This window comes from Pan paniscus, chromosome 12, assembly GCF_029289425.2.
Source record: "Pan paniscus chromosome 12, NHGRI_mPanPan1-v2.0_pri, whole genome shotgun sequence".
Lineage (NCBI taxonomy): Eukaryota > Metazoa > Chordata > Mammalia > Primates > Hominidae > Pan > Pan paniscus.
The window spans coordinates 20,633,353-20,655,444 of NC_073261.2; the positions used below are offsets into that span (position 1 = coordinate 20,633,353).

A 22,092-nucleotide genomic window follows, 5' to 3' on the forward strand; every position below is an offset into this window, starting at 1 on the left:
TTATTTAATCTCATCACTGGTTGGGAGAAAAATTGAAGCTGGTAAATGGTGGAACAAAATTTAAACTCATAGCTGTCTGAAAAGTACATGCATTTTCCCTGTACTTTGCTGCTCCTAATAGATCTGTCCTGCACTGTGCAAGGCCACTAGCTATCCTTGTCAGATTATTTTAAAGCTGAATTCAGTTATTTTCAGTAAATTGTATATATCATGACATTCCACCATTAAATACTTCAGTATGCATCTCTATAAAATAACATTTTCCGACTAATAAAAACATTATCATAGCTAACAAATCACTAACTAGCCCAGTAAACCTAAATGACTTATTTAAGTGTTATATTTTCTTTTTTTTTTTTTTGAGATAGAGTCTCGCTCTGTCACCAGGTTTGGGGTGCAGTGGTGCAATCTCAGCTCACTGCAATCTCCGCCTCCCAGGTTCAAGCAATTCCCCTGCCTCAGCCTCCCGAGTAGCTGGGACTGCAGGCACGCACCACCATGCCTGGCTAATTTTTTTTATTTTACTAGAGACACGGTTTCACCATGTTGGCCAGGACGGTCTGAATCTCCTGACCTCGTGATCTGCCTGCCTCAGCCTCCCAAAGTGTTGGGATTACAGGCATGAGCCACCAAGCCTGGCCAAATGTTATATTTCCATAAATTTATACTCTCTTCATGATTTCTTAGTCTTCTTTATTGTCACTTTTTTAAGTGGTCCTAGGTTTGAGGACAAAGTTCGCTAACTTTCTTGCCTAACCTAAAATGAAAATATACTAAAAGCTATGGCTTGGTTTCAACCTGAAAATCTTCCTCAAAGACTTGAACATGATATTACCTTTTTTATATCGTTCTTTGCCTCATTTCTCTGATAGTGTTTTACATTGTCTTATATTCCTGAATTTTCACTGTGTCTGAACTTTTGATTAAGTGCCGTTCACTGTGGACGTCTTAACTGCCTGGGACTTCAGGAACAGGGTAGGGGCAGGGGGTTAGTGGAGGCTCCCGATATTCCCCTCAGCCCATTTTCAGAGCCCCATGCCATACTGGCTTAGTTTCTATCGAAAGTGGAAGGCAGAGGGAACATGTTGGTACCAACCCATGGCTCCAGTTAGTTGCTCCTCATGGAGACGTTCCATCAGTTCCCCAGCTTTCACCTCCATTTCCATGATACCCTGTGCTTCTGAGACAAGAACTCCAGTATTTACACAGGATGCATCCTCTCCTCTTGTCAGTGATACTTGGTAAGCTGCTGGACTGACTCATTTCCACCTCTTCATCTGTTTCTCGTGAGAATTTCTTGATGTGTCTCATCTACTTTTTCTCCTCTTGTATTAGCTTGTTGCTTTTCTACTTCACCCCTCTTCCTTCCAACCCCAAATAGCTTAGGACAATGGAGTCATATAGCCCAACACTTGGTTCATATGCAGCAATCCACTTTCTAGGCAAATGCAGCTTTGAAACTATCTCATAGTTGGAGTTCCGGTTTTCGTGTCAAATGGATTTTATATGGTGACGTCATAAACTCCTTTGAAATGCATACAGCTGCTGTAGTTAACTGAATTCCTTCCTTTATTGCCATATGGAGGGAAGGGGGAAATTTGGGGGGAAGAGAAGAAAAATACATGAGTTCAGTCTGCCATATTTAATCAGAAGCTCCTAAAGCCCATTTTTAACTCATTTCTCTAACACCAGCTTCTCAAAAGTGAAATAAGAAGATTGGAAAGGAATCAAGAGCGAGAGAAGTCTGCAGCTAACCTGGAATACTTGAAGAACGTCTTGCTGCAGTTCATTTTCTTGAAACCAGGTAGTGAAAGAGAGAGACTTCTTCCTGTTATAAATACGATGTTGCAGCTCAGCCCTGAAGAAAAGGGAAAACTTGCTGCGGTTGCTCAAGGTGGGTAAAAGGAGAGTCTCAGAACTTCTGACTTCTAACTTAAACTAAACAGCCTGGTGGTTGAGAAGTTGTCTGTATGTGTAACTTTTCAATTTTGCTCATTTGAATTGGGTCTGTCATATGAGTAGGCCGTGACTAGATTTGAAAAGCTGACTTTTTAACATCTTGAGGCAACTGTAGTACATTTATATAATTTTAACGTTCAGCAAAATACAATAAGTGCTTAGCTTGATCTTCTAGCTCTTTGAAAATTGGATTTTTATCCTGGTGTTGAGTTCTGGTGTTCAGCTGAACGTGGTTTTGTTTTAAATTCTACTTTTTAAAAAATGTTTATTAGCTTGTTCCTTTTCTACTTCACCCCTCTTCCTTCCTCCAACCCCAAATAGCCTAAGACAATGGAGTCATATAGCCCAACACTTGGTCTATATACAGCAGTCCACTTTCTAGGCAAATGCAATTTTAAAACTGTGCCATAGGCCAGGTGCTGGTGGTTCACGCCTATAATCCCACCACTTTGGGAGGCCAAGGCAGGCGGATCACAAGATCAAGATACCGAGACCATCCTGGCCAACATGGTGAAATCTCGTCTCTACTAAAAATACAAAAATTAGCTGGACGTGGTGGCATGCGCCTGTAGTCCCAGCTACTCAGGAGGCTGAGGCAGGAGAATTGCTCAAACGCAGGAGGCGGAGGTTGCAGTGAGCTGTCACGCCACTGTACTCCAGCCTGACGGCAGAGCGAGACTGCATCTCAAAAAAAAAAAAAAAAACTATGATGTAGTTAGAGTTGGTTTCCATGTCAGATGGATTTAATACTGTGATGTCATTAACCTCTTTGAAATGCTTCATATACAACTGCTATAGTTAACTGAATTCAAGCTGCATCTTAAGAATTATGGTTTCATTTTTGTTTTAGTTTTAAATTACTTTTATTTTTGACATTTACAAGCATACAAGGAAGACACTATAATCTCTCTTGAGTTGTCACCCATCTCTAACAGTTTTCAACTCGGACAATCTTTTGGCGTAAATAGGGGAGAGTTATAGACTTAAATCCCACACATCATTTCTTTCCCCAGTGAATAATTCAATGTTTATTGGATTTCTCTGTCACCTATACCTAGTTTATGTTCATTTTGCCTATGTTATTGTGAATGTCTTTTTATAGTATCCTAAATAGGGCTCATATATTGCATTTGGTTGATGTTCCTTAAGCTTTATTTTGTTGTTGTGTTTTTGTTTGTTTGAGACGTAGTGTTGCTCTGTCACCCTGGCTCGAGTGCAGTGGTCCAATCATGGCTCACTGCAACCTCCGCCTCCCGGATTCAAGCGATTCTCCTGCCTCAGCCTCCCCAGCAGCTGGGACTACAGATGCACGCCAGCTAATTTTTCTATTTTTAGTAGAGACGAGGTTTCACCATGTTGGCTAGGATGGTCTCAATCTCCTGACCTTGTGATCTGCCCGCCTTGGCCTCCCAAAGTGCTGGGATTACAGGTGTGAGCCACCACGCCCGGCCATTTTGTTGTTTTTTCATCTATAACAATTATATATATAAATATATTTTTAATGTGCCACTTATTAATTGAAGAAAGTGGTCATTTATGCTATAGCAGTCCTATATTTGGGTTTTAATCATTACAGGGTAACACTGAACTTGTTCCAATTGCCTATAAATAGGAAGATCCAGGTGCAATTGGGTGGGATGGTGGACAAAAACACATCATAGATGGTATTGTGTGCTTTCTAAGACATCAGGAGGCCCAGAATGTCCAGACATCTTACTTTTGACTGATTGACCTTATCTAGTTGGTGCTCTTTAACATGTTCCCCATCCCCTGTAAATCCTAATAACTAAACTGATAGGAGTCATCCTCAAAATTGAGCAGGCATATGAATCATCTGGTATACTTACTAAAATTCCAATTGCTGGTCCCCAATTTCTGACCCAAGATTCTGCATTTTTAGCAATTTGTTGCTGATACTTCTGGTCTGGGGCCCATACCTTGAGAAACCCTGGTCTAGAGGCCTGATAAGATTCAGGCTTAATTTTTTTTACAGACATACTTCATAAGTAGTATTGATAGTTTCTTTGAATCTGGTTTTTTATAATCTTTCTAATGATGAAGGAGGAATGTTCTCAATACTGACAGTAATCTCAGTTCTTCAAACTATAGGATAGGTTTCTATAGCCACAATAGTATTTTCGTCACAAGGGCCCAAATAAGAATACATCATGTATATTTTTAGTAGTTATTCAAATTACAAATTCACTGTCTTTAATTTATTCTAACAAAAGTAAACCTAATTTTATGGTTATAAAAAAGAAGAAATCTAGTCACCTAAGAGTAAAACTGCCCCTATAAAAAAACAAGACAGAAATCTCAAAATTATAACTAATTTTATAGTTATAAAATTAACCAGGACTTTAAGAACGTTTGCATTTTAAAATTAAAGTTTTCAAAAGTTTTCAATACAACAATGATATTGTTGAGTATCTCAAAATACTCAGCATGTCTAACAGGCCTCTTTTAAAAGCTCAGCATGTTTAATGTAGATGTTGCTAACGTCCAGGTGGCTCCTGTAAGTTAAGGGTCCATTGATTTAGAAGTTCTAAAAGAGACTAACCTAAGGGATACCAATAACAGATATTTTTAAAGAATTTCATAGAGGAGATATGCATTAGAAACCCAGAACTCTAAGATGTGCATTTGTTAAGTCCTGTAAACAGACAGGAAAACACATTTAAATTAGTTTGCCCTTTAAAGATTATTTACTACTTGTCTCTTATCAATGTGAGTACATAAAAAAGACCTTATTACAATTAAAAACAATGATGGTTTAGCAGCAGATTTAGATACCTTACATTCTCTCTTTAAGAGAGAGAATGTAAGGCCTGGTGCAGTGGCTCACACCTGTAATCCAGCACTTTGGGAGGCTGAGGAGGGTAGATCACCTGAGGTCAGGAGTTCGAGACCAGCCTGGCCAACATGGTGAAACCCCGTCTCTACTCAGAATACAAAAATTAGCTGGGCGTGGTGGCGCATGCCTGTAATCCCAGCTACTTGGGAGGCTGAGGTAGGAGAATCGCTTGAACCCAGGAGGCAGAGGTTGCAGTGAGCCGAGATGGTGCCATTGCACTCCAGCCCGAGCAACAAGAGCAAAACCCTGTCTCAAAAAAAAAAAAAGAATGTAAACTACAAGATGGTTCAAAAGAAATTACACAGAATTCAGCATGGGAGAAACAAAAAACAATAGTGGGAAAAGACATCAAACATGTTTTTACTAATCGAAGTTCTAAAAGGAGAGACAAGAATACAGCACAGATAATATATGAAGAGAATGGCTGGAAATCTTTCAGAACTGTTGAAGGATATCTATCGACAGATTGAAAACCCCAATAAAATCTCAAACAGTATTAAAAAAAAAAAAAGAAGAAATCTACTTCTAGTCACATAAGAGTAAAACTGCCCCTAAAAAAGACAGACAGAAATCTCAAAAGCAGCCAGAGAAAGAAGACACATTGCCTCACAATAGACTTCTCAACAGCATTGGTGTAATACTATCTCATGTACTAAAAGAAATAACTGCCAACCTTTTATATTTTCCAAGATCTCTTCTGGAAAACAAAAACTTTAAGAATCTGCCTTCACTGAAAATTCTTAATGATGTACTTCAAGCAAAAAGAAAATTTCCTAGGTAAAAGGTCTAAGATGCAAGAAAGAAAGACATGCAAAGGAAACTTACCACCATATTACAGATATGGACTGTCAGTCTGACTGGTCACACTAGGGGCATTTTGTTACCAAGGCCTTGAAAATAATAACCAACACTGCATACATGAGGGATGCCAGAAGAAAGGTCTGAGAGCCACTCTTCCTGGCACTGAAGGAAACAGGGCCCATCAGAGCAAACAAGTACCTTTTGCCTCTTTCATCTCCTTGGAAGCAAATGTTTATAATCTCTGGTTTTGTGTAAAGTTTATAACAGTGTTTTTCATTCAGGTTGCTACCTATTAGTGGATGGTGAAATTAATTTGGTGGGTCACATTCAGAATATTTTTTTAAAATCAAAAGAATACAAGCTGGGCTCAGTGACTCACACCTGTAAGCCCAACAGTTTGGGAAGACCAGGCAGGAGGATTGCTTGAGAACAGGAGTTCAGAATCAGCCTGAGCAACATGGTGAGACCCTATGTCTGCAAAAATTTTAAAATATGCCAGATCTGGTGGCATGTGTCCATAGTCCTAGCTACTCAGGAGGCTAAGGCAGCAGGATTGTTATAAGGAGTTTGAGGCTGCAGTCAAACTTCTGGTCGAAATCCTGGTCATGCCACTGCATTTCAGCCTGGGCAACAGAGTAAAACCCCATCTTTAAAAAAAAATTAAGAAATAAAAATAATATGTCAAACATTAGAATATGTTGCATCTAGTAAGGGTAAGCAATTTCTTGAAACTCTACATATATACATGAGTGTTGGTAAATACCTGACTGTATCATCAGCTCTAGATATAAAATGTTTATGATGTTGGCTGTAAGTTAATGAGGAATAGTTTTCCTTTCTGTGGGTTTGGGTGTATTTGGGAAACATTAGCTTAGGGGGTAAAGTAGGTTACCCAACTCGGAAAAGCAGCATCAAAGTCCTTATAATAAACACATATTAGGGGCCCAACTTAAATTTCAAGCAGATGTCATGAGCTGCTCAGAGTAGCGTGTTACAACTCTGTGTTATAAGGTAAAATGACTTAGAGTGTAACAGTAGTCCCCAAACAATGTCAAATAGACACTGGTAAGTATAGATTGCTCCTCTCCTTGCATCACAAATGTTAATTCACCTTGCCCCCACACGCATTAAAACTCAGCATATTTCACAAATTGAGTGTTTCATTTCTATTTGAGATAGACTTACGGTAAGTCAGTTTTGCTCCCCAAATAAGTTAGCCATATAGTACTTCTATATGCAAAATTTGAATCTCAATTTTACTACTCAAGCAGGAAGTAAAAGTCATTTTTCTGTATCTTCTTTGCTCCCAGACTGCGTTACAGTTTACAGATCTGAATATTGTCACTTGTACACCATACATACACAGAGGTCTAAAATTCTCTACAAGTAAATAAAGATGAAAAAAAAGCCCAGCAACCCAATAGGAAAATAGGCCAAGCCTGTTATAGGCTTTTTGATCATCTCCAGACTGGCAGGAAGAGAATGCATACTCACACTGTAAGTGCCTGATTTGATTTGCAGAGGATATAGAACCTTATCAGAAAACAACCTTCCAAGGCAAGAGCAAATGCATCCTATCTCAGCACAGCTTTTCTCCAATTCTTATTTACCTAAGGAGATGAATAGCTGCCAGGAACATTGTTTGCACAAGGGCAGGAGCCTGCCAGACCTGAGAACACAGCAAAATTTTTATTTTGTCAAAAATCTTATATTCAGCTTACACCATTCATTTCAGGGGAACATACAACAGTCTGCATTTCAGTTTAGGGAAATGTTTACAGTCGTCTGGTTCTCTTTATTCTTGGGAACAAGGTTACCTCACTTGAAATACATAACCAGTGCCAAGTTGTCCATCCCTAAGCAATATCGCTTCCTCCTACTTTCTAGAAGTTCTTCAGATTGTGGAAGACAGACTTCTCAGAATTCTTTGCCCTCATTCCCTCCTCCAGAAATTCATGCTTTTGTATAATCTCTTCCCCTTGAGAGCCAGTAGGCTAACCTAATGAGTTATTTTTAACCAGTAGACTACAGCAAAAATGATAGATTACAAGAGATTGTGGTTTCTATCTTGCCAGCGGACTCTGTCTTCTCTGCTTGCACACTTTGTTGAAGCAAGCTACCATCCCAGAGGCAAGGAACACAGGCCATCAGTTTAGCGGCCTTGAGGAACTAAATTCTTCCAACTACCACATAAGTTTGGAATTAGATTCTTCTCCAGTCCAGCCTTCAGATGAGACCCCAGCCATGCCAACATCTTGATTGCAGCCCTGTGAGAGACCTTGAAATAGAACCATTTCTGATCTCCTGACCCACAGAAACTGTGAAATAAATATGTGTTAAGGTACTAAGTTTGTAGTAATTTGTTACGCAGCAGATTGTAAATAACACGCAGATAAAACCAGACAGAACAGAAAAATAAAATGGCTTTAACTCTAGAAAATTTCCCCATGTAAAATTTTGAAAATGCTACTCTGCCTAAGGTCAAACTGTCATACATATATACGTATGAAAACACAGAAAGGTGTCTGGAAGGATAATACCAAATTAAATCTTTATCCAAGAGGAATGAAAACCAGTATTCACACAAAAACCTATGCACAAACCTTGTGAATATATGAAAAACCAGTGAATTATGCACTTTAAAAAGGTGAATTATGTGGTATATGAATTATATCTCCAAAACATTTAATTAAAAACCTGTACACAATTATTCATAGAAACTTTCTTTAAAATTGCTAAAAACGAGGAAGATCTGAGTTATCCTTCAAATGGCAAATGAATAAACTGGTACAGCCATGCAATTGAATACTGCTCAGCAATAAAAAAGAGTGCACTGCCAGTACAGCAACATGGATAATTCTCAAATGCCTTATGCCAGTTGACAGAGGTCAGACTCAAAATACTATGTACAGTGTGATTCTACTTATATGACACTCTGAAAAAAGCAGAACTATAAGGACAGAAAACAGGTTAGTGGTTGCTAAGGAGTGGGAGAAGCAGCCAGGGAGAACTTTGAGGAGGTAAAAATGTGTCAGGCCTTTGTCGGTGGTGGTACGTAACTGTGCATTTGTCAAGACTCAGTGCTATACACTGAAAAGGGCAGGTTTTACTATAAGTAAGTTGTACCTCAATAAACATGATTTTTAAATGATTAAAACTTTGGTTTTTGTTTGTTTTGGTTCAGTTTTAAGGTTTACCATAAATCTATTGGTTTTAGATTCTAAGTTGTATATAAGCTTCTGTTTTAAAAGAATTTTTTTTTAAATCCTCTTATCGTCAACAATACTTAGTTGTGCTGGAAATTTTATTTTGGAATTGTTTAATGGAGAAAAATAATGTTCAAGAACAGACATTGATTCATAACATCAAAGTATATTGTGAGAAGACGGTATTTCAGAATAGAGGAAGAATTTCTTATGTGCTGGTAGGATTGTTTGTAAATAATCATTTCTGCATGATTTTCATAGCTGGATTTCTTTAATAAAGCCATTTAAAGGTTAAGTTCTAGATTGCTTCATGTTGCTTATCAATGTTTTAAAGTTAAAATATAAAATTAGCTGTTAAGTTGGCTCAACCGGAAATTCAGTATATCCTTTAAAAAGAGAAATTTAGTAAGTAATATGTCTAAAGAATGACATATGGATGGGTACAGTGGCTCGTGACTGTAATCCCAACAATGTGAGGCTGAAGTGGGAGGATCACTTGAGCCCAGGAATTTGAGACCAGCCTGGAAAACAGTGAGACCCGCATCTCTACAAAAAAACAAAAAATTACCCAGGCATGGTGGCACACACCTTGTGGTCCCAGTTACTTGGGAGACTGAGGTGGGAGAATCACTTGAGCCTGGGAGATCAAGGCTGCATTGAAGTCTCATCACGCCACTGCACTCCAGCCTGGGTGACAGAGCAAGACCCTGTCTCAAAAAAAAAGAACGCCCCCCCCCCCAAAAAAAAGGCATGTAATCAGTAAAAAACACATTATTTGCTTATATTGTAGAGTGGTTCTAAAATATAGATTTTTACATTGAGAAATTTTAATACTCTCTTTTTTCTTTTTTTTTTTGTTTTACTTTCCAAAGGTGAGGAAGAAAATGCTTCCCGTTCTTCTGGATGGGCATCCTATCTTCATAGTTGGTCTGGACTTCGATAGGTTGATGGAAGGAATATTTTTATTAACCAAATAGAATCTATTTACAAAAATGGTTCATGTATATTACCACCATTCTTTTGTCAAAAGTGTGTATATATGTTTGCATCTACATATATTTGTACTATATGACAGATGTATTTTAAAAGTTTCATCTTGAAGTAAAAGTACAACAGCTTGAAGTGTTGATACCAGGCCACAGCTCTCTAACTCATGTGATCTCCCATGCATGCTGCCAGAATAAAACCACCAGGAATGAATTCACTCCCCACTTCTCTGGAACCTCAGGACCCGCCCATTTCTCGGCAGTACTGTGAATTTTGAAGTTAAACTAAATTTTGGTACCATACCAACTGGAATTTAGGCTTTAAAAATAATGTTTCAAGGCCAGGTGTGGTGATTCATGCCTAAAATCCCACTACTTTGGGAGGCTGAGGCTGGAGAATCGCTTGAGGCTAGTGAGCTGTGATTGTACCACTGCACTCCAGCTCGGGGAACAGAGCGAGACCTTGTCTCTAAAAATAATAATAGTAATAAAAATAACGTTTTATGACTATTTATTGCAAGGTCAGATTTACAGATTGTTATAAATTGTTGAGAAACTTGTGATTAGAATATGAAGGAAAAAGCTTTGTTGGTAAAAGTGACATGTTAAGGGGCTATGAAGTAAATATGCTGCAGTGAATTATGCTAAGTTAAAATATAGTTTAGTTATTTGCTTTAAAATAAACTCTTCTTTTTTTCTTTATACTATCTCAAAACTCATTATGTTGTCAGAGCCCTAGAGCTGGCTAGTGTAACACTGACTATGAATAGGTGGGCCCACCACTTGAGTTGAGGTGATTTCATGGTGTCTTTCCAGGCTCTTGATAGGTTGTCACTGCATGCAAGCCATGAATCTGTTTTGAGAATCCTCTCCATTTTCCCAAATAAAAACCTATCCCAACAGTGACTATATCACTCAGCATTGGATCTAAATATAAAACTGGTGCTTTCAGTGTTTTTGGCAGATAGTGTTCCATAAGCTTTCCATCAGAAGGGATTTTAGACACCTTAGAGGTCCGTGCTACATCTTCACAGTTCCTCTGAATGACCTTAGTTGGTAGTGTTACTTGCCTTTGACACCTCTGCATATGTTTTAATGACTAGATCCAAACTGTGTTGTTCTTAAATCAAAAATTGGATAATTTTTAATATTTATGTGTTAATCACACAGTATGCTCTCTGAAGTTCTCTTAAGCCTTCAGTTTATACTCTTAATTTTCTTTCTGAGCTGGGGAACTGACTTTGCACTTTGGTTACACAGAACATTGGTTTCCAATTTAGTTTAACTGAAATTTGCTGCTGATATGTTGAGTTTGTTCTTTAAAATATATCTCATATATCTCGTCTTTCCTCCTGTCTTAGAAGAACAGACCTAACTAGTGAATGTATGAATGAAAATGCATCTATTTCAGAGCTGACATGAAGAGTTTAGTTTTTTTACTTTATAAACTGTGAATATGAGTATGCCAGCTGCATACGATGTAACTAACCATATTTAAATATATTTCACTTTCTCTTTGACTTTAGACCTTTTGAAGTCTGTATAAACTTGTTTTGAAATATAGTCTCTACTTAAGAATGTCATAACAAAATACTTTTTTGCATGATAAAAAATTTCTTTGATTACAAAAGGCATATTCTTTCATGGTTTCTGCAATGAGAGGAAGTGTAATGATTATTTTAATATTTCTATTAAATATGTTTAACTGTATATTTTTATGGCTGCTCTTTTATGTTAGACACTATCTCTTTGGGGTTGTTAATTGGTTTCTGAAAGGGAACTTCAAACTCCTTTACTACTGACCTTACACGATTGGTCCCTATTAGGTTGTCGAGAGAACATCGACCAACTCTTTGATACCCACCAGGTAGACCGTAGTACCTGCCATGTCTGACACCCTGCATCCAGCTAAAACCAGAAACAGCGCTGGGCCTCCCTGTGGACAAGACATTGATTTGACCAGAAGCAGATGTCTGACTAAGGCTGCCAACCAAAGGGTGGCCTTAGATGAAGGGCTTTGTTCAGTTAGGGGCAGAGGTCATTAATTTTTTTTATTTTATTTATTTATTTTTTTTTTTTTGAGAGAGTCTTGCTCTGTCGCCCAGGCTGGAGTGCAATGGCACGATCTCGGCTCACTGCAAGCTCTGCCTCCCAGGTTCACGCCATTCTCCTGCCTCAGCCTCCTAAGTAGCTGGGACTACAGGCGCCCGCCACCACACCTGGCTAATTTTTTGTATTTTTAGTAGAGACGGGGTTTCACCGTGTTAGCCAGGATGGTCTCGATCTCCTGGAGGTAATTAATTTATTTGGATGTTTGGACTAGGAGATGGGGAGAGACAGAGCAGAAAGAGAAACACAGATGCCGCAAGGAGGAACAGAGCTAACCCTGCATAGGACTGGATACAGAAGCCAGACCAAGAGAGGCATCTAGTGAGAAGCAGCTCTTCAGCCCTGGGCCTGGTGCACACATCACTCCTTGGTTTCTAAGAACCAAATTTGGCCCAGCACAGTGGCTCATGCCTGTAATCCCAGCACCTTGGGAGACCAAAGCAGGTAGATCATGAGGTCAAGAGATCAAGACCATCCTGGCCAACATGGTGAAACCCCGTCTCTACTAAAAACACAAAAAAAAATCAGCTGGGCACGGTGGTGTGCACCTGTAGTTCTAGCTACTTGGGAGGCTGAGGCAGGAAAATCACTTGAACCCGGGAGGCAGAGTCCAGTGAGCCGAGATCACACTACTGCACTCCAGCCTGGCGACAGAGTGAGACTCCGTCAAAAAATAAAAATAAAGCCAAATTCATACAGTCCCTGAGGAGTGGGAACTGATGCACATCTCTTGTATACAATAAGCTATGCTTGTGCTCTGAACAGTGTAAGATTGAGAATTGTATTCCTTTAAAGAAAGTTTGGCAGAACTGTAACTGAATTACTAACAAGGCACTGAGAAGGCATACCGTACTTTGTATGGTATTTGGCGAATGGCATAACACATCAAAAAATTGGTTGTATCATATGATTAAATTGCAATGTGATGATTTCAACTTGGTGGAAGACTTCTACTTCGTCTTGGTATCTGAAAATCCCCTTTGCTTCAAACTTAATACACACCAAGGAAAACAACCTGATACCATTTTGCAAGTGTCTTTGAGCTAATGGTTTTTCATGGGTATTAAAAAGCATTGGGTTATTTATGTATAATTACGTAGAAAGAAAATGTTTGTTCCATTCAAGATACAGTTACACGAAAAGGCATCTAGTTGTGACCTTCAAATTATTACTTATATACCTATAGAAAATTCCTATAAATAGGCTGGGCGCGATGGCTCACACCTGTCATCCCGGCAGTTAGGGAGGCCAGGGTGGGCAGATCACCTGAGGTCAGGAGTCCAAGACCAGCCTGGCCAATATGGTGAAAACTTGTCTCTACGAAAAATACAAAAATTAGCCAGGCATGTTGGCCCATGCCTGTAGTCCCAGCTACTCAGCAGGCTGAGGTAGGAGAATCGCTTGAACTCGGGAGGGGAGGCTGCAGTGAGCCAAGATCACACACCACTGCACTCCAGCCTGGGCAACAAAGTGAGACCCCCATCTCAAATAAGGAAAGAAAATTCCTATGAAGAAACACTATACCTCTGAGTTTCAATAATAGAGATGATTAACCCAGTTTCCCTGCAAGGATGTGCTCACTGTGAACAGATGTAGTGGTTACCACTCCAGATGTCTGCCTAGCATTTGAGACAACAGTCTCTGTCACCCCTGCCTCTCTCTGGGAACTTCTGCCCCACCACCATACAGAGGGGCAGTAGGCCCAGCCATAATCAACTGAAACAGATACAGAGTTATGACCTGAGCCTAGGCAATTAGGTTTTCTCAGGAATATGGATCTGGGACTAAAGAACTCAGCATCTTCCTGTGACTGGAATTGTAGCATGTAAGTACAGAAGCTTTGGAGTGCCCAGAAAGAGCAGAGAAAGCCAGCCAAGAGAGTGCCAGGTTTAAGTTGACAGAAGAGGTCAACAAAATGGTGAAGTGAGTGTTCTGGGGACCTGAGAATCAAGGGACTGGATTCTGTACAATGTCTCTGCATCGTCATAGTAAACTTCCTACACGTACTTTGAAAGTAAATATCAGATAATTTGGAGCACAGTATAATGGTAAAGTATAAACTGTGAACTTACACAAGGACACCACAATTTCCGCCTCACTGACGAACAACTTGGGGCATGTTCTTCTTGACTGCTCTGAGCCCCCATTTCTTTATCTGTAAAAAGGAAATAAATTACATAGTTGTGAGTTATTGGATGACATCATAAAACCCAGCACAGAGGGCCGGACGCGGTGGCTCACGCCTGTAATCCCAGCACTTTGGGAGGCCACGGTGGGCGTATCACGAGGTCAGGAGATCGGGACCATCCTGGCTAACACGGTGAAACCCCATCTCTACTAAAAATACAAAAAATCAGCCAGGTGTAGTGGCGGGTGCCTGTAGTCCCAGCTACTTGGGAGGCTGAGGCAGGAGAATGGCGTGAACCCAGGAGGCAGAGCTTGCAGTGAGCCAAGATTGCACCACTGCACTCCAGCCTGGGCAACAGAACAATACCCCATCTCAAAAACAAACAAAACAAAAACAGCACAGAGTAGGCATGCCAGCATTCTCTCCCTTCTCAGCCTACAAAAAGATTTATCAATTTACCTCATTTTCTTCTGTTCCTTGTTCTGACCTCAGTGCATGACCCATAGCACCAAGTGTTACTGTCGTTTATGAGTGAACAGTTGAGTTAATAAGGAAATAAATTGAATGTTTTCTAGCATTTTGACCTTAACTTATTTTTTAAAACTTTGTACCTCCCAGAGCTGGGAAGAGATTCCAGATTTCCCGACTTAGTCCAGAATCATGACTAATGCTGGACTTCGTCTATAGCTCTTATTGAAATGTCAGAAAACATTTTTTCCCCAAAAACTATTAACTGATAAATTTATAGCATCAAACTGCATTTTTTAAAGGAGGCTTTTTGTTTTTTCTTTTTTGAGAGAGAGTCTTGCTCTGTCGCCCAGGCTGGAGTGCCTTGGCATAGTGTCAGTTCTCTGCAATCTCTGCCTCCCAGTCTCAGGTGATTCTCCTGCCTCAGCCTCCCAAGTAGCTGGGACTACAGGTGTGCACCACCACATCCGGTTGATTTTTGTTTGTTTGTTTTTGGTAGAGACGGGGTTTTGCCATGTTACCTAGGCTGATCTTGAACTCCTGGACTCAAGTGATCCACCCACCTCGGCCTCCCAAAGTGCTGAGATTTCAGGTGTTAGCCACCACACCTGGCTAAAAGAGACTTTTTTTTTTTTTTTTTTGAGACGAGTGTCGCTCTGTCGCCAGGCTGGAGTGCAGTGGGATAGTCTCACCTCACTGCAACCTCCACCTCCTGGGTTCAAGTGATTCTCCTGCCTCAGCCTCCCGAGTAGCTGGGACTACAGGCACGCGCCACCACGCCCGGCTAATTTTTTGTATTTTTAGTAGAGATGGAGTTTCACTGTGTTAGCCAGGATGATCTCGATCTCCTGACCTCATGATCTGTCCGCCTTGGCCTCCCAAAGTGCTGGGATTACAGGCGTGAGCCACCGCACCCAGCCCATGCGCAGCTAATTTTTTTTTTTTTTTTTTTTTTTTTTTGATTTTAGTAGAGACAAGGTTTCACCATGTTGCCCAGGCTGGTCTTGAACTCCTGAGTGCAGGCAATCCGCCCACCTCACCCTCCCAAAGTGCTAGGATTACAGGTGTTTGGTTTTTTGTTTGGTTTTCAAGCAACCTTTCTAAATTTTGCTATGCTCACTCTTTCTTCACATGTTGGTACTGGCTAGATACAGATTTTGCTTTCCTATTGGAGACTTTTGAGAGCTGGCTATCCCCTCTTGCTCCTTTTCTTTTTTCTCTTCCCTACTTCCAAGTTTCTTGCTCTTTTTCTTACCCCATAAGTTACCAGAAATTCATACCCCCTCGAGAGGGCTTTTTGTTTGAACTTCAGTCTTTGGTTTCATCAACTTTTCTAAGGAAATTGATCTGTTAATCAAAGTTGGCTTGCTTGACTTCAGAATATCTGTATTATTCAGTGATGTGTTTTTCTGGTTGCTTTGTTTGAGGATAGTGTAAATATCACCCATTGCATAGCTATGGCAGTGACATAAATCTAGCAGCGTAAGATCGAGAAAAGCTAGAAGTCCCACCACAGATTGTATTTCAGTGAAAGGGATTCTTTTTAACTGCTTATAAAACTAAAGAAAACTTATAAACATGGAAAACAATTATTAAACCCACCATATGCTCATACTGATATTAAATGGTGTGCCAGATTCTAGAAAGAGTTACCTTTTGGTAAGAGCACTGCTTGTTAACTATAGTTGATTGCTTTAGATGTCTAGTGTGTACACAAAAGCATGAATTTTATTCCTTATAACCAAAGTAGAAACCTACTCTCAGCAATTTGACAAAAGGTTTACATTACTTATTTTAGTGTAGTTTAAGATTACAGTAAGATGCAATTCCCAAAGAGTGAAATATAAGGCTGGGCGTGGTGATCACGCCTGTAATCCTAACACTTTGGGAGGTTGAGGCGGGTGGATCACCTGAGGTCAGGAGTTCAAGACCAGCCTGGCCAACATGACGAAACCCCGTCTCTACTAAAAAATACAACAATTAGCCAGATGTGGTGGTGCGCACCTGTAATCCCAGCTACTAGGGAGGCTGAGGCAGGAGAATCACTTGAACCTGGGCGGGGCAGAGGCTGGAATGAGCTGAGATCATGCCATTGCACTCCAGCCTGGGCGCACTCTCAAAAAAAAAAAAAAGTGCAATATAACTTTTCACAAAATATGGAACTGTGGTAGTCTAGAACAATGTCTCAGTATACCTCCTACACGAAGTATAATAGTAAATATCTGTATTTGGTGGCATAATATGTTCTTAGTATAAACCAAAAACACATGCTGAGCATTGGACATTGTCCAATGTTTAATTCATATGATTCATTCTGAGTTTCTGACTGAGATCATTCTTTCAGACTATGTGTATTTCTCCTGGGATCCATAAAATATGCAGCCCTAACATGATTTCATTTTTGTTTCCTTTCCTGGAAAAGGAGAAATCATTCAGATCAGCTTTCATATTGCCTTATAGACGATGACTTCAAAATAGTTTGAAAGGGACTCCTTTGTTCTAGAACTGCTCTAACACAGTAGCCACTAGCCACATGTGGCTATTGAAAGATTGAAATGTGGTTATTCCAAATCAGGATGTACAGTAAATATAAAATACACACCAGATTTCAAAGGCTTACATGAAAAAAGTAATGTGAAATGTCTCACTAGTAGTTTTTATAGTGATTACATGTTGAAATTTTAACATTGTGAACATATTAGTTTAAATAAAATGTATTGTGAAAATTAATTTCATGTTTCTATTTACTTTTGATAAAAGTACTACTAGAGGCTGGGTGTGGTGGCTCACTCCTGTAATCCCAGCACTTTGGGAGGCTGAGGTGGGAGGATCACGAGGTCAGGAGACCGAGACCATCCTGGCTAACACGGTGAAACCCCGTCTCTACTAAAAACACAAAAAATTAGCCAGGAGTGGTGGCAGGCACCTGTAGTCCCAGCTACTAGGGAGGCTGAGGCAGGAGAATGGCACGAACCCGGGAGGCGGAGCTTGCAGTGAGCTGAGATCGTGCCACGGCACTCCAGCCTGGGCTTCAGAGCGAGAATCCGTCTCCGAAAAAGAAACACTACTAGCACATTTTTAAATTACTTGTAGTGATCTCATTTGTAACACATTACATTTCAATCGTATACTGCTTTTCTAAAGAGTCACTGCTAAGCCCTGAAATTAACTCCAAATACCTCCCTGGAATACAGTGCCAAGGCAGGGGCTTCCTTGAACTTCAACCTCTAAAAGTAAGCAAGAATTGAGAAATATCTTCTGCTTTGAAAAATATTCACTCCCCAACCCTAATACATCAATTAAATATTATTTGGGGGCTAACTAAGCTCCTATTTTAAAATGTAAATTGAAGAAATTAGGCCAGAGTCATTCCCATCTTAGTGCCAATCATATAATCAGATAATTACATTGCTCTTTCCCTAAAGCCTGTTTAGTTTTTTTGTTTGCTGGTTTTGTTGTTGTTGGGTTTTAAAATTTGTTTTTGTTGTTGTTGTTGTTGTTTTGAGATGGATACTCACTGTGTCACCCAGGCTAGAGTGCAGTGGCATGATCTCTGCTCAGTGCAACCTCCAACTCCTGGGTTCAAGCGATTCTCCTGCCTCAGTCTCCTGAGTAGCTGGGACTATAGGTGCATGCCACCACGCCCGTCTAATTTTTTTGGTTTTTGGGGGGTTTTTTGTTTTTTTTTGTTTGTTTTGAGACAGTCTCGCTGTTTCCCAGGCTGGAGTGCAGTGGCACGATCTCGGCTCACTGCAACCTCCACTTCCGAGGTTCAAGCAATTCTCCTGCCTCAGCCTCCCAAGTAGCTGGGACTACAGGTGCATGCCATTATGCCTGGCTAATTTTTTGTATTTTTAGCAGAGATGGGGTTTCGCCATGTTGGCCAAACTGGTCTCAAACTTCTGGCCTCAGGTGATCCAGCCGTCTCAGATCAAAGTGCTGGGATTCCAGGCATGAGCCACCACTCACAGCTCGCTAAGGCCTTCTGCCAAGACAAATTAGCTCTTAGAGAACCACAGGATTCCTCTTGTAATGTATTACAAACTAAAGTCTTACCTACTCTTGAAGAGTAGAAAACATGAAAAAGTTCTGTGTTAGCCCTTAGAATAATTAAAAATTCATAAGCTCTGAAATAAATACAGGTAATAAAATTATTGCATATGACAAAACAAAAGTTTAAATTGGCGTTTGTAAACTCCGCATGAAAGCCAGGTTTCTCACTACTAGAAAAAGAAAAAAAGTTATGAATAAGCCAAGAATTCCAGAATGAATCCTGTGGTGCCAAATATATGTTAACTACAAGGAATAAGAGTGACCTTACATTGGAAACACCTTAACCATGGGCCAAGGTTAAAGATATAACAGCATTCTCACACCCCTTGCACAGCTACCCCCAATGTTAACATAACTGTTAACAAATTATCAAAACTAAGAAATTCGTCTTGGTATAGTATCACTAACTAAACTCCAGACCTCAGTCAGGTTTTCCCAGTCTTTCCTTCAGTGTCCTTCCTCTGTTTCAGGATTCAATCCACGATCCTTGACACTTGGTACTTTGTCGGATGTCCCACTGTATGTGTTTGTTTGATGTTTTCCCATGATTAGGGATAGACACTGCAAGACTCAGAGCTACTTTACAAAGAAGCCTCTAGGGAGCTCCCCAGAAAAGACAAGGGAGACAACACAATGACACTAGAGGAAATTTTAGCCTCTGACATCCATGACTATATAGCAAAGAGTAAACAAAGCCTAACTCCTAGCCAGAGAAACAAAATCTCATACTAAAGCCTTATTTAACTCAGTTCCTTTCACCCAGTACATCATATACAGCCTCAAACAAAAAATTACAAAGCATACTAAAAGAAAAGAAACCCCACACTTTGAAGAGACAGAGCAAGCATCAGAACCAGACTCAGATATGAAAGAAATATTGGAAGTATCCAACCAGGAATTTAAAATAACTAAGATTAACATGCTAGGGGCTCTAATGTAAAAACGGCATAACATGCAAGAACAGATGGGTAATGTAAGCAAAGAGATAAAAACACTAAGAAGAAATAAAAATGAAATACTAGAAATAAAAAACACCCTAACAGAAATGAAGAATGCCTTTGATGGGTTCATCAAAAGAATGGATATGGCCAATGAAAGAATCAGTGAGCTCGAAGAGATGTCAATAGATACTTCAAAAGCTGACACACAATCAGAAAAAAGAATGAAAAAGAAAAAACAGAAGAAGAGTCAAGAACTGTGAGACAATTACAAAAGGTGGAACATGGAGACTTTTTGGAAATATCAGAAAGAGAAGAAAAAGAGAAAGAAAGCCAGGCGTGGTGGCTTACGTCTATAATCCCCGCACTTTGGGAGGCTGAGGCGGGCAGATCACAAGGTCAGGAGATCGAGACCATCCTGGCTAACACAGTGAAACCCTGTCTCTACTAAAAATACAAAAAATTAGCGGGGCGTGGTGGCAGGCGCCTGTAGTCCCAGCTACTCAGGAGACTGAGGCAGGAGAATGGCATGAACCTGGCAGGAGGAGCTTGCATTGAGCTGAGATCATGCCACTGCACTCCAGCCTGGGCAACAGAGCAAGACTCCGTCTCAAAAAAAAAAAAAAAAAAAAAAAAAAGAGAAAGAAACAGAAGAAACATTTGAAGCAACAGTGACTGAAAATTTCCCCAAATTAATGATAGATAAAGCTATGGTCTGAATGTTTGTGTCTCCTCAAAAGTTATATTGGAACTTAATCCTCAATATGATAGTACTGAGGTGGGGCTTTTGGGAGTCAATCAGGTTATGAGGGCTCTATCCTCAGGACAGAGATTAGTGCACTTATGAAAGAAGCCCCAGGGAATTAGCTAGCCCCTGACACCATGTGAGGACAAAGCCAGAATGTGCCATCTATGAGGAAGCAGGGCCTCACCAGACACTGCTAGTGCCTTGGTCTTGGACATCACAGCCCCTAGAACTGTGAGAAATAAATTTCTGTTGTTTATAAACTCTCCAGTTCATGATATTTTTGTCACAGCAGCCCAAATGAACTAAGGTAGACATAAAGGAACAGATCCAGGAAGCTCAAAAAACACCATTTAGGATAAATAACAAAAATGCTACATCGAGGTATATCTTTTCTTTTTTTTCTAAGGTGGAGTTTCGCTCTTGTTGCCCAGGCTAGAGTGCAATGGTGCAATCTCAGCTCACTGCAGCCTCTGCCTCCTGGGTTCAAGCGATTATCCTGCCTCAGCCTCCCAAGTAGCTGGGATTACAGGCCTCCGCCACTAAGCCCAGCTAATTTTTTGTATTTTTAGTAGAGATGGGGTTTCACCATGTTGGCCAGGCTGGTCTCGAACTCCTGGCCTCAGGTGATCTGCCCGCCTTGGCCTCCCAAAGTGCTGGGATTACAGGCATGAGCCACTGGGCCTGCCTAAGTATATCTTATCTAGACACAGATCTCACTCCTTTCACAAAAATTAACTCAAAATGGATCATACACCTAAATGTAACATGCAACACTACAGAATTCCTAGAAGATAACATAGGAGAAAACTTAGGTGACCTTAGATTTGGTGATGACTTTTTAGATATAACATCAAAAACACGACTCATAAAAGAAAAAATTGGTAAGTTGGACTTCACTAAAATTAAATTTTTCTGCTCACAAAGGACACTGTTAAGAGAATGAAAAGGTAAGCCATTAAATGGGAAAAAAATCTTTGCAAAAAATAGTTCTTTATATATGATATATATTAATATATATCATATATAATATTATATGATATATAATAATATATATCATATATAATATTATATATGATATATATTCTGAAAAAGGCAAAACCATAGAAACAGTAAGAAGTTCAGTGGTTGCCAGGAGTTAGGAGTTGGGGGCGGGGAGGGTAGATAAATGGTGAAGAACAGCTGATTTTTAGGGTAGTGAAACTATTCTGTTTGATTCTGTTATGATGAATACATGTCATTATACATTTGTCAAAACCCGTAGACTATACAACACCAAGAATGAACTCTAATGTAATCCACAAAGGACTATTGTTAATAAAGTTTTAATAATGGCTCATCAACTATAACAAATGTACTATACTAATGCAAGATGTTAATAATAAGGGAAACGGGGGTGGGAGGGTTTGGGGTAAGAGGGCATATGGGAATTCTCTTCTGTTTGCTCACTTTTCTGATAAGCTGAAATTGTTCAAACAATAAAATGTATTATTAATAGTTTTCAAAATTTCACTCGATGGGCTACATAGCAGAATGCAGATGACAATGATAGAAGTTTGTGAACTTGACGACAGATTAGAAATGGTAGACCTAAATCCTACCAAATCAATAATTACATTAAATGTAAATGGTCTAAATATACCAACTGTAATGCAGAGATTGTCAGACTACATTAAACAGACAAGACCTGAGTACATGCTATTTATACGAAAATCACTTTCAATATAAAGACTTAATTGATTAAAAGAATGGGCTGGGCTTGGTGGCTCACACCTGTAACCCCAGCACTTTGGGAGGCCGAGGCAGGCAGATCACAAGGTCAGGAGACTGACATCATCCTGGCTA

At 39.8% G+C, this 22,092-nt stretch overlaps 1 protein-coding gene and 1 long non-coding RNA gene across 6 annotated transcripts in view; one reads left to right on the forward strand and one right to left on the reverse strand.

Annotated features, from left to right (window-relative positions):
• GCC2 (GRIP and coiled-coil domain containing 2) overlaps positions 1 to 11,516 on the forward strand; it is a 62,195-nt gene extending 50,679 nt beyond the window's left edge. For all 5 annotated transcript variants that reach the window (XM_055107481.1, XM_055107479.2, XM_055107478.2 and 2 more), the window contains 2 exons: positions 1,693 to 1,894; positions 9,693 to 11,516. In XM_055107481.1, coding sequence (XP_054963456.1) covers positions 1,693 to 1,894; positions 9,693 to 9,763 — 273 coding nt within the window. In that variant the 3' untranslated portion in view covers positions 9,764 to 11,516. The remainder of the gene's footprint in view (positions 1 to 1,692; positions 1,895 to 9,692) is intronic.
• The window catches only part of LOC129397118 (uncharacterized), a 50,161-nt gene that overhangs the window by 20,960 nt on the left and 7,109 nt on the right, over positions 1 to 22,092 (reverse strand). Inside the window, exon 2 of the long non-coding RNA XR_010109242.1 lies at positions 13,988 to 14,070. This is a non-coding gene — a long non-coding RNA (uncharacterized LOC129397118). The remainder of the gene's footprint in view (positions 1 to 13,987; positions 14,071 to 22,092) is intronic.